General features: G+C 34.4%; 2 protein-coding genes across 15 annotated transcripts in view; one reads left to right on the top strand and one right to left on the bottom strand.

Moving 5' to 3' along the window:
• Positions 1-2,541: 2,541 nt before the first annotated feature.
• LOC127853339 (polyphosphoinositide phosphatase-like) overlaps positions 2,542-12,149 on the top strand; it is a 52,014-nt gene continuing 42,406 nt past the window's right edge. For 5 of the 14 annotated variants that reach the window (XM_052387782.1, XM_052387783.1, XM_052387781.1 and 2 more), the window contains exon 1: positions 11,830-12,012. In XM_052387782.1, the coding sequence (XP_052243742.1) occupies positions 11,956-12,012 (57 nt within the window). In that variant the 5' untranslated portion in view covers positions 11,830-11,955. Of the gene's footprint in view, positions 2,568-11,829; positions 12,013-12,149 lie in introns of those variants that run through there. The other 9 variants (XR_008036579.1, XR_008036577.1, XR_008036578.1 and 6 more) reach the window with 3 other exon arrangements.
• On the bottom strand, positions 5,309-9,771 carry LOC127853340 (kelch-like protein 12). The gene is made up of 2 exons (XM_052387788.1): positions 9,639-9,771; positions 5,309-7,757 (listed from the first exon to the last, which is right to left on the bottom strand). The coding sequence occupies exon 2, from the start codon at positions 7,728-7,730 to the stop codon at positions 5,697-5,699; it is 2,034 nt and encodes a 677-aa protein (XP_052243748.1). The 5' UTR covers positions 7,731-7,757; positions 9,639-9,771; the 3' UTR covers positions 5,309-5,696.

Raw genomic sequence — 12,149 nt, 5'->3', positions numbered from 1 at the left:
ACTAATTGTTTATAATAAGAATTAAATACTGCTCCAGCAGCTGGAGTTTCACTTCTTTATATTATATGAAATATGAAAATAATATATCTTTAAAAATGTAGTTGACATTACATTAAATCAAAGATTTAAGAACTCTAATATCTCTATACGGTTACCAGACAACCCGCGACAACTCACCCAAAAAAATCTGGACAACTCGCCCCAATTTTTCGGACAACTCGCCCTATTCGAAAGACGACTCGCCCCAAATGAAAGACAACTCGCCCTAAAAAAATGACATCACGCAACGAAATTTTTTTGTCAAATGTAAAATAATCTTAACTTTGTGGGAAAAAACTTATTATATAACATATTTGACTTTAGTTCTTTAAAAACACTGATCGAATGTTAAGTGTGTTTATATCGTCAGGTTTGCTGCGAATTTTTTAAATGAAAAGGTTACTGCAGTTTTCGAAAAAAAAATTTTTATAATTTGGTTATTTATGATTCAGGTTGACGAATAAATCGTTTAATCCAACTAGCTTTTAGACCATCCGCAAAGCTTTCCATATCAATCATTTTCCAACGCCATTTTTATATTATTGTAGATTTTGATCACGTTTTATACTGTCGGGTTGGTAATTCCATACAAATTTGAAAAATCTGTTTTTAAAGTTTTCATTTTACTTTCATCTGGTCTTTTTTAAACTGTAAATGGGTAAATTAGTTATGGTAATGCAAATGTTTTGATACATGTGATTTTTCCTATCAGTGAAAGATTCCATTCTCTCCATTTATGTAAACAGTTTTCGAATTCTTGAATTTAATTACATATATTGTGTTAAGCCGTTAAAATGGTTTGCTGTATATTGTTGTTCCAAGTAGGTCGCGCTTTTACAGTCCCAATCATTTTTTTATGTGGACAACATTTTACATTTTCATTTATAAGTGCACCTTATTACATGAAAGAGCATTTATTGTTATTCAATTTTAAACCGGATACACTGGAAAATTTGTCAAAGGTAATTATTAAATATTCAAATTACCTTTGACTGCCGTCAAGGAGGAAACAGGCATCATTTGCAAACAATGTTTGTTTGAGTTTGATGTTGCCTTTGTGAATTCTTTTATATTTGTATAATGTCTTTAATAGTTAGCTAGTAATTCAATGCATATGATAAAAGATAGGGCGAAAGGGGACAACCTTGCCATACTCCCTTTTTGATGTCGAGAATTTAGAGAAAATACACATTACTAATTACAGAATAATTTGCATTACTATAAACAGTTTTATCCACTGTATTAGAGACAGGCTAAAGCCCATGCTATCTAAACATTTGAACATAAAATTAAGGTCTAAGCTATCAAAAGCTTTTTGCAAATCACAGAAAAATATCAATCCTCTTTCATTTAAATCGTTCACTTTATCAATTACTTCATTCAAAACTCTTATGTTTTCTCAAATATATCTCTCTTTTATGAAACCTGTTTTGAAGATAAGGTTTAATTCTATTAGCTATAGATTTACTTGCAATTTTATTGTCAACGTTTAACAAAAAGACTGGTCGCCATTTATTGATAGATAAAATATCTTTATCTTGTTTGGCAAAAGTGAAACAAAACCTGTTTGAAGTTAAGTTAAATGTCCGGTTTGTAAGGAGTGATTTATTGAGCTGATTAAGTATTGTTTTATGTCAGTCCAAAAGAAATTATAAAATTCTGCTGTTAGTCCATCTGAGCCTGGTCTTTTGTTATTTTTCATGTCTTTTAATGGATGGATGCATTCGTTTTCTGATAAATGGTCGAGATATTGTTCTCAATCTTCGCTTGATAATTTCGCAAAGATCTTGAAAGAATGGGCCACTGTTTTCTTGATCCAGAGTTACTTCTATTTTATCGAGCGAGGCGAAATAATGCTTAACGTGTTCCTTTTTTTTTAAAATGATCTTATTCTCTTTCATCATTAATTTTAAGCTGTTTAAGTACTTTTTGTTCCGATCTTTTTTATTCAAAATTAAAGAAATATTTAGTATTTTTCTCGGCTCCCTCAATCCACTCTGCTTTTGCCCTTATTAAAATACCTTTGATTTTCTCAACATTTACAGCACTAAATTTATTCTTTTCTGTTTGATATGTTTGTAGTAATATTACGTCATTAAGGTTAATTATTATTTTTTTCTTCAATATCATGTAATTTTGCTTCTATTTCTTATTCTCTTTTAATTATTAGTTTCTTTTTAAATTGTTGCGATCTTGTCGATTTCGCCACAGTTAAAATAGTGGGTTGTAACCTCAATTCCATGTGGTTAATATTTTTCATTGTTTTATAAGATAAATGTCTTTTTGCCTATTAATTTGTACATGCAATTGAAAATATAGAAACTCATTTATATTTATGCCGAATATTCACTTTGTTCAACGACTTTGAACCTCTTAATTATCTGTTTAAATACCGCTGATTGTTAAACTGCATTTTCGTTAGTTTCGGTGTCCCTCGCTTTTTACCTTAGAACGCTCTGTGTAAAGTGACGTCATGAATAGTTAAGTTTGCCGGGCGTTCGGTTGACGATGAGTCTCCGAGCTCGATGGTATGTTAAATTAATATTGTACGTTGAGAGTATTGATTGGTAAATGAAATTACACTTGTATGATATCTTAAATAGATCTAAACGTACTCACAAGATTAATAAATGCGTAAGTGATTATTGTGTTTGTTCTTTTCTTGCTCTGAATTGCTTGCGTCAAGCCCTTAGTATCATTATAAAATAAATCAGTCCCTTGCCGCTTGCCCACGCTACCCTACCTAGGGTGTTTTTCTATAACGGGGGTTCGGGCGTAACATTTAGTTGAGTATTTTATGCTCTCATCCCTAATCATACCCTTTATTAATTCACATAAAATATTTTCTTTATTAAAATCAACTACTCTTTTATTGAATTTTTAACTAATTTTTACTTAAAGTTTTATAATCCTGCTCCAATACAAGTTGACTATTTATTTTAAAATAACCTGGGCCCCGTGTTAACTTGGAAAGAATGCTGAGTAAGACAATTAAGTGATCCGATATGAAGCCAGGATTAATATTACATTTTTTGCATTACTAACCAGTGAAGATGCCAAACGAAGTTTGCAAAATATTGGTGGGTATTCGAATGGAATGTATATTCCTTTGCAAATGGGTTACATCAGGGGCGGATCCAGGATTTCTGGTTAGGGGGGGGGGGGGGGCGAGCATATCACGCCTTATATACTTTCATCAAAGTACATTCTTATAATGCCAAAAAAAGTGCATAGTTTATCGTTTAGGGAGTCCAGGTGGCGAAGCCCCCCCCCCCCCCGGAAGCCTCACTATTTTAATGATTTTGAATGCTTTGACATCCACTTCTCAAGCATGTCACGCCTTATATACTTTCCTAAAAGTACCTTCTTATAATGCCAAAAAATGCATAGTTTATGGTTTTGGGGGTCCAGGTGGGCGAAGCTCCTCGGAAGCTCCACGATTAATTCACATAAAATATTTTCTTTACTAAAATCAACTACCTCTTTTATTGAATTTTTAACTAATTTTTACTTAAAGTTTTATAATCCTGCTCCAATACAAGTGGACTATTTATTTTAAAATAACCTGGGCCCCGTGTTAACTTATTAAAAAGAATGCTGAGTAAGACAATTAAGTGATCCGATATGAAGCCAGGATTAATATTACATTTTATGCATTACTAACCAGTGAAGATGCCAAACGAAGTTTGCAAAATATTGGTGGGTATTCGAATGGAATGTATATTCCTTTGCAAATGGTTTACATCAGGGGCGGATCCAGGATTTCTGGTTAGGGGGGGGGGGGCGAGCATATCACGCCTTATATACTTTCATCAAAGTTCATTCTTATAATGCCAAAAAAGTGCATAGTTTATCTTTTAGGGGGGCCAGGTGGCGAAGCCCCCCCTCCGGAAGCTTCACAATTTTAATGATTGTGAATGCTTTGACATCCACTTTTCGAGCATGTCACGCCTTATATACTTTCCTCAAAGTACCTTCTTATAATGCCAAAAAAATGCATAGTTTACAGTTTTGGGGGTCCAGGTGGGCGAAGCCCCCCGGAAGCTCCACGATTTTAGTGATTTTGATGGCTTTGAAAAGTTGAAATAGGTGATTTAGATCTAGTTAAGTGTGAAACATCAAATGAATTGACTTAATTTTGGCGATTTTAGGGCCGCGTCCGCCCCCCCCCCCCCCCCCTGGATCCGCCTATGTACATTGTATGTAAATATCCACTAAATAGTGTATTTCTTTTATGTCATTGATTTTTTCAGAACACTTTTTATTGGTATCATTTCTTTTATAAAATTGTGCAAAGCATTGAAGTCACCACCAACTATCGGCAAAAAATTCATCTAGATCAGCTATAGTATTTTCAAGTGTATTAGAAAACGTAGTTGTCGTTATTATTTGGTGCATACATGTTGATAATAGCTATTTTGTATTTGTGGACTAATAGCTTCAACACATGAAGTCTTCTCGCTATAATTTCATTATGTTCGATAATATGTATTTCTTTTTTTTCTATTAATCACAATTCCTTCTTCTAAACTGTTGTTACTTTGGCCGCTTAAAAAGGTATCCCCTGCCCTACCTTTGCCCCATGCTGAAGTTAATGGAAATATATTAAATGTTCAAACGTATTTGAATACAACAGTTTGTAACCGTAATACTCGTATTGCATACTTTTATACACCGACCAGTAGGTATGAATTCATTTCGTGAAATGAGTACGTATAGTGCTGTTATATTTTCAATAAAGTCTACACCTTATGTTTTATCGATATTGTATGAACAACCTGTGAGTTGATCTCACCTAACCACCATACTATAATCTTATATGGATATAAGAAAACGATGGGATCTGTGAGGTGTAGCTGTATATTTCAATAATGCAAAGTAATCTAAAATTTGCGAAAGCAAAATTATCTAAGATTATTTTAGGCATTCATTCGTAGTTCCTTTTTTATATAATGTTAGCATTGAAATATGATCTCATAACAATAGTTTTGAATTTGAATGTTAATTGCTGAACGTATCTATCTAGGTTACTCTTCGTATTCCTGTGCTCACATTAAATATCGGGTTCTATTTTGCTTTTAGAAATAAACACGCATAACAATCATCTTGCAAAAACCAATAGACTCAAAATTTAATTTAAACCACGAGTACACAATTCGGGCTACTGCCATGCATACAAGACAAAGACATCTTTTTACATAGTGTAACACATAATTGACATTCTTATAATTAAAAAAGCGTGAACACAATCACATGCGCACACTTATATATATTATTGATAAAGTAAACAATAACAACTATGATGCTATGTTAATAAACCAAAGAAGTTACCAGTATTCTTTGCATGAATAATATTTAACAGATAATATATTAAGTGATTCTTTAACACAAGTAATCTCATCAATGTTTTAAGAGCGTACATGATGTAATACATTGACCTCGGGATCATGTCATGCGTCATTAATTTTATACAATATATATGCATTGACATATATCTTGTAATGCACATTGCCGTTAGAAAATGGTTGCATTACAACATTCAATGATTTATTCAATCGGGAACCTTCTGACAATATTGCCAATGGCCACGGCGTGGTGTAGCCCACTGTTCAGATAGTGATTCATTATAATTGCGGTGTTTAAGGTATAAAAACTTTTTATCTACATGCATGACAGCAGTAAAAAAAAGGAATTCGATGACTTTGATATAAGTAATCGTCAAAAGGAAGTTTTGTTTCATCAACGTTATCGTAGTTCTCGCAGAGAACATCAAACTTCCTTACGGCATAAGTCTCGTCTTTTGATGGATACTTACTGATGACTAGGATCGTATTTTCATTGAACGCAGTGGTGACGCCTATCAGCGGATATTTTTGTTTCCCGTGAAACAGTTTTGGCGGTGATGTTTCTTCGTTGAAATGAATAATGTCTCCATTTCTTTGCACGATGAACACATCATTGTTGTTTGTGCAGGCAGCTGCTAGGCTCAATGTGATAGGGAGCTGATGGTGCAAGGTCGTACACGTCTCAAGCGCGCTATCAAAGCACTGAATGTCCTTCAAGTACACCTCCCCGTTTGAACCTCCAATCAGAAATATTTTAGATTTAATAGAGGCATATGCTGAATCAAATACTGGAATATTTAATGTAACATTGAGTGTAATCCATTGGTTAACTTTGAGGTCATTTTTTGCAATAGAGCATAGTGGATCAGTTCTTAATTTATTCCCGGCGTTTTCGAATGTCCCACCCAAAACATATACAACATCATTGATACACCCCATAGCATGGTACCAGCGGTTCTCATTCATTTTAGCAAGTACTGTCCAGGAATTTGATTCAACAGAAAACTTGTAAAAGTAGCTAAAGGTACATTTTCCACCTGTGATATAGACATTTGTTTTGCTAGAGCAGGCAGCAGAGCCTCTGTCCAATAATAAAGATGGAGACGGATCCAGTTGATACCAAGACTTTCCTGACAAGCTGTAGCAAACCACCCTAATACTACGTGTCCACGGGCAGGTTTTCATAACCACCAAACATTTTTCTTTACGTGTAAGGTGATGCGAAAACATGCTCCTCTTCTTTCTTTTATCTATGGTTTCTTTCACATGTTCACATAGTTGAGGATTTCTTTCAACAATTTTATAGTGTAGAAGATTTTGCAGCTCTTTAGTTTTTAGCTCTGAAAGTCTTACGTGCATAAGCAGATTTTCAAGTGACTCAGAGCCTTCATTGTTTTTAAGCCATCTTAAAACAAACTTAAGCACATCTCTTTCACTGTTCACATATAAATTGTCATCTTTGATTAATTTTTGAATGTCATTGAACTGCAATTGCCTTATCAGCTTTAATCTATTTATTTCAAGAAAGTGGTCCAGTATGTAGTTCCAACTTCCAGCTTGGAGAAGAACAGAGTTGTATGTTTCAGAAAATTTCCAAAGGTCAACACAGTTAGTATTATCAATTGTCGGAAGTAAGAACTGTTCACAAAGACTTTGCAATGAAGCTATCTGAAGATATACCGCTGTTGATAAAATAACCTGTGCGTTTCCACGGTTGACGGAGATATGGCCTGTATAAATAAAATTTAATACTTCCTTAAATACATTGTTTTTGATCCCTTGAAGAGTTATTATTTCATCCGTAGCTTCTTTCATTCCTGAAGAAAACATAACTTCAAAGTATTTTGACATTGCTGATAATATAACTTTGTGGCATCTATGTATATGTATTGCAATTTTTATTTTGACGTCTGCTAATGTTCTTGGGGCTTTTAGTAGCAATGGCACTTCCGTTGCAAAGGAACGATTCCTGAGGTATTTCAAATCTAAATTAGCATCTTCTTCTGTGTTTTCAGAAACTAAATTAATGGGCGTGGTTTTATCAAATGTCCAATCCAGATGAAGAGTTTGAATTATTTCAGCGCATTCTGGTCCAATAGTTATCTTTTCTCCGTACAGAAATTTTACCAAATTTTCTACACTTGCATCACTGTAACCTACTAAGCTGAGGTCACATTTTCCCGTTTGGATCAACTTGTGTCGTATCTCTTGTGAAAACAATGAAAGCACAAGCCTGTGAAGAACAACGCTGGTAGTCTGTGTCGGAATGCTCGCGTCCAACAGGTGTCCATTTTCTTTCAGTCTGGTCAGCTGAACAGACAGCCGGGTGAAATGTGGCTTTGACATGGCATCGATTATACCGTCTTTAATTGCCTGAAACAAAAATAATATAATTATATATATAATTAAATGCCGTTATACTAATGTCAGGTGGGCATTCTTAAAGATAAGCCGAGTTGGATAAACCAAGCATTTCGGAATTGGCAGAGATGACGTTGCTGTAATGTGTCATACTAGTTTAAATGAAATTGAGCCGCGTTCTGAGAAAACTGGGCTTAATGCATGAGCGTAAAGTGTCGTCCCAGATTAGCCTGTGCAGTCAGCACAGGCTAATCAGGGACGACACTTTCTACTTTAATGGTATTGTTCTTTGAAAGGAAGTCCATTTTTACCGAAAATCTAGTAAAAGCGAAAAGTGTCGTCCCTGATTAGCCTGTGCGGACTGCACAGGCTAATCTGAGACGACACTTTACGCACATACATTATGCCCAGTTTTCTCAGAACAAGACACAATTAGGTCGGCATTATTGATTTTGGCTAAACTAGAATAAGGATTCTTGTGATTTTTAAAATATTGGCATTTCTTGATATATACTGATTATTTCAATTCCATTTGAACTGATATCAGATACCAGATCAACTGATATCAACATTCAATAACAGTTTGACCGCTATTATTCGGCATTGAACGCATATATAACATAATAAATATTTAACACAACGAATGCTTGCAATTTTGTTATTAATGATTTCAAACGGTTCTAATAAAACACAATTATAAAGCATTTATTATGTATTTAAGCATTTTTTTACTGGGGATTACTACTAATGGGGTTAAGTAACGTTATGGAAAATGAATTCAGCTTACATGTATTTTGGTTTCGTTTCTTTTGAACAGAATAACATTGCTCAAGGTACAATTATTGCTAGATAACATGATTATATATAGTCCGACGTAGTTTCCACCGAAACATAACACTACATTTGTACAGTTAAATGTCAGGGCGCAGTTATTGTACTTGATCTCGTACCACGTTTTCATTATATCTAATATCTACACCATGCTACAACTTTCATACAAATTGTTAACACTCAATTTAAAAATATTGTTGAAGAAATAAACATATAATACAAAATGTGATTATGAAGTTGTCTCAATGGAGTTAACCATTTCTCACTAACTAAATAGGTAGGAGCCGTGTGCTCTGTGAAAAGGAGTTTAATGCACTTTACGCTCGTATGATATTTTCGTTTCAAGAAAGTCTCTTCGTAGCAAAAATACAATTTAGGCGGAAAGTGTCGTCCCTGATTAGCCTGTTCGGACTGCACAGGCTAATCAGGGACGACGTTTTACGCACATGCATTAAACCCTTTTTTCAGAGAACACGTTCCGTATATATCTTTTTTCGGCACTCTACGATACGTAAAGTTTATTGCATTGAAACAATACTTATTGCAAACATAAAAATGTACATGGAGAAGTACAGACAACATTTTCTGGTTCAAGAAGTAGAAAAAAAACATAACAGCTTAACATATAATTAAATGGCAATGCAATTTCAGTTCGCGGCACTAGGGTATTAATTTATATTAATTGAAGGCTTGAATAATACGTATTTTGATCCTGAGTTATTAATACCTGAAAACTAACATTGGATGGCGCGTTATAAAACACAGTTTTGCTGGCCTGGTACTTCAGTAAAGCAGACAAGTACTGATAAATGGATGCATATTCGTCAATATATCATAAGAAAGCCTTTTATCATCTTCACCATTTTCGATCAAAATCAAGAACTGTACGTTAAAAGTATCAACGTATATGTAAAGGTGATTTCTGTCGACCTAGTAAATAGTTGCGAATTATATATGCTTATGGATATTATCAATGGTCAAAATGAAATCACTGATAATCAATGCTAGTTTAAACAATGTTTGAATAGGTTATCGAATCTAAAACGTCTGTTTATATCTAACCTGTCAACTATTTCGAAATCCCTCAACTATAAAATATATATTCGGTCCGCATGCCTGCAAGTGTAACTGCTGAGTGTAAAATTAAGATTTCCACAAAAAGAAAGGCAAAGCATGGCTAAATGAACACTTAATACAAAAACAATGCTCAAAGACATGATTGATACTGAAACTATTGATCTATTGCATTGTGTGGCATTTATTCGGGAAATTATTTCAGACGTGTGACTGGTTGAACAATGCTACTGTTATGTCGGTTGAAGTGTTTGTCATCCGCAATATACATGTTTAAGATTACAGCTCTCTGAGTTGATAACCAGAAAACTCAATGCCCTTGCACATATTAATTTGTTTAATATGTTTACGCAACATGTGGCTATTTGCCCGTTAACAGAAAAGGGATGTATTTAATGCTTATTTTACATTGAAAATATAACGAGATTACGAAAAAAAAACACTTTCCGAACGGCTAGGTGAGCATTGCAAAAGTAGTAAGTAGCTGGAGCCAAATCAGAATGGATTAAGGGAAAAAAGAATAACGATCGGAGTAAGGATGTGGTTACATCGGCGTAAAGGATGGAATCAAAAACTAGACACACGAGAGAAAATCAGATAAAGGAAGGACTCGTTTTGGGAGTAACAGGTTTCAAACGGAATAAGCAGTAAAATAAAAGAGAAGTTCGATGAGATAACAAGTTCGGTCTTGTGCGGAGAATCAATTTAGTTTAACTGATAATCATTTTAAATCTTGGGTATAATGAGAATTTATAAAAGTATTTTAAAGTTTGTATGTGTCTAAAACAATGGTTACTGCCGAGTCTGGATTGGCGGTCGACATGAACAAGGAGATTATCTGGAGGAGTCAAGGCAACTATGTGATGGATAATTTTATATAACATGATTAGAAGAAATTGTGTTCTGCATGTTTCAAGAGTGGGACAATTTAGGGTGTCTATCATATTAGTAACTGAGCTTGTGTTGTGAAATCTGTTTGTTACGAATCTGTTCGCACGTCTTTGTACGTTTTCCAGTTGATTTGTTTGAGCTTTTGTATGTGGGTCCCATACACTGGAGAAATATTCTAATGTAGGCCTAACTATTACTAAGTATGATTTTTAACTGTCGATGAGATATTTTTAAGTTGCGGCGAAGAAATCCTAGTGCCTGGTTTGAATTATTAGTGATTGAGTTAGTTTGTTTATCCCATTTGAGGTTACTTTGAAGTGTGAGACCTAGATATTTGGCATGATTTACTTTTTCAAGGATATGATCATGTAATTTATATGAGCAAATTATAGGGTTTCTTTTTTTATTTATGGTGAGGATGTTGCATTTTTATAGTGGAATTTCATCAACCAGTCCTGCTCCCATCGACCAGCAGCTTCAATATTTAGCTGGAGGTTATGGGCGTCGAAGTGCATGGTTGTTGATATTGTATAAATGATGATCATCTGCAAAAGTCTTAGAGTGTTATGTTTTATATAATCTGCAAATTAATTTGTATAGATCAGAAATAAGATTGGGATCAAGACAGTGCCTTTTGGGACTCCGGATGTTTGAGGTACCTAGTCTCAAATGGTTCCCTCCAGGACAACAGTCTTGGTTCTTTTTGTTAGGAAGTCAGATATCCAGAAGAAAGCATTCAAATAAATTCCATAGTATTTTAGTTTGTATAAGATGTGCTAGTGAGGTACTTTATCGAATACTTTAGTAAAATCCATTATAATTATGTCAGTTTGTATACCTTGATTATTTGATTGTGTAAGGTTTTGGAGGAATGCTATCAGTTGTGTTGGAGGTCATATTAAATATTATTTTTATCCTGGTGGTACATGATAGAGCTAGCGATGACATATTTAGCATTGTGTTTGTTTCCTTTTTTTATAGATAATGCATACGTTTGCATGCTTCAAATCAGATGGAATTTTTCCAAGGGACAGGGACTGTGTAAAGACTAGAATCAGGATTGGGGATATTTCTATCCTTAAGAACTCTGCATGATATTTTATCTGGATCTGAGGCTTTATGAATTTTAAGGTTTTGTAATTCTTTAGTTATTCCATTTTCTGTGAGGTTTACTAAACATACGAAAGGCTTTCCGGGCCGTTTTCCGCTAGCTAGTAATACTTATTTGCAAATGATAATATAGGGCGAACAAACCCAGGGCGAACGGACCCAGGGCGAACGTGTAACTAGGGCGAACGGACCCGATACCATAACCTACCACAATATTGTACTTACTAAGTATGTAAATAAGGAAATGGTCAGCTGATGTATTAATTAATGTATACGACTGCAACCAAACGAAGAGGTTGTTGCAATGGAGCTGCCTTTAATCTCATCAATTCAACGTGTTCAAGTTTATGAGACAAAAGCGGTAATTTTTATATCGTTTTACATGCTGCAATCAAATCATTCGTCCCAATTTTAATCGTTCCAAAATGAAAATGGATTCGTTCTTATCCATGTCGTGCCCATTTATCAATGGATTCGTTCTCATTTTTGATATTACAA

This window comes from Dreissena polymorpha, chromosome 12 (genome assembly GCF_020536995.1).
Source record: "Dreissena polymorpha isolate Duluth1 chromosome 12, UMN_Dpol_1.0, whole genome shotgun sequence".
Classification (NCBI taxonomy): Eukaryota; Metazoa; Mollusca; class Bivalvia; order Myida; family Dreissenidae; genus Dreissena; species Dreissena polymorpha.
This window is presented reverse-complemented; position numbering and strand designations above follow the sequence as displayed.

Coding starts and splice junctions, on each gene's coding strand:
- LOC127853340 (XM_052387788.1), bottom strand. CDS start 7,730: ATGTCAAAGCCACATTTCACCCGGCTGTCTGTTCAGCTGACCAGACTG.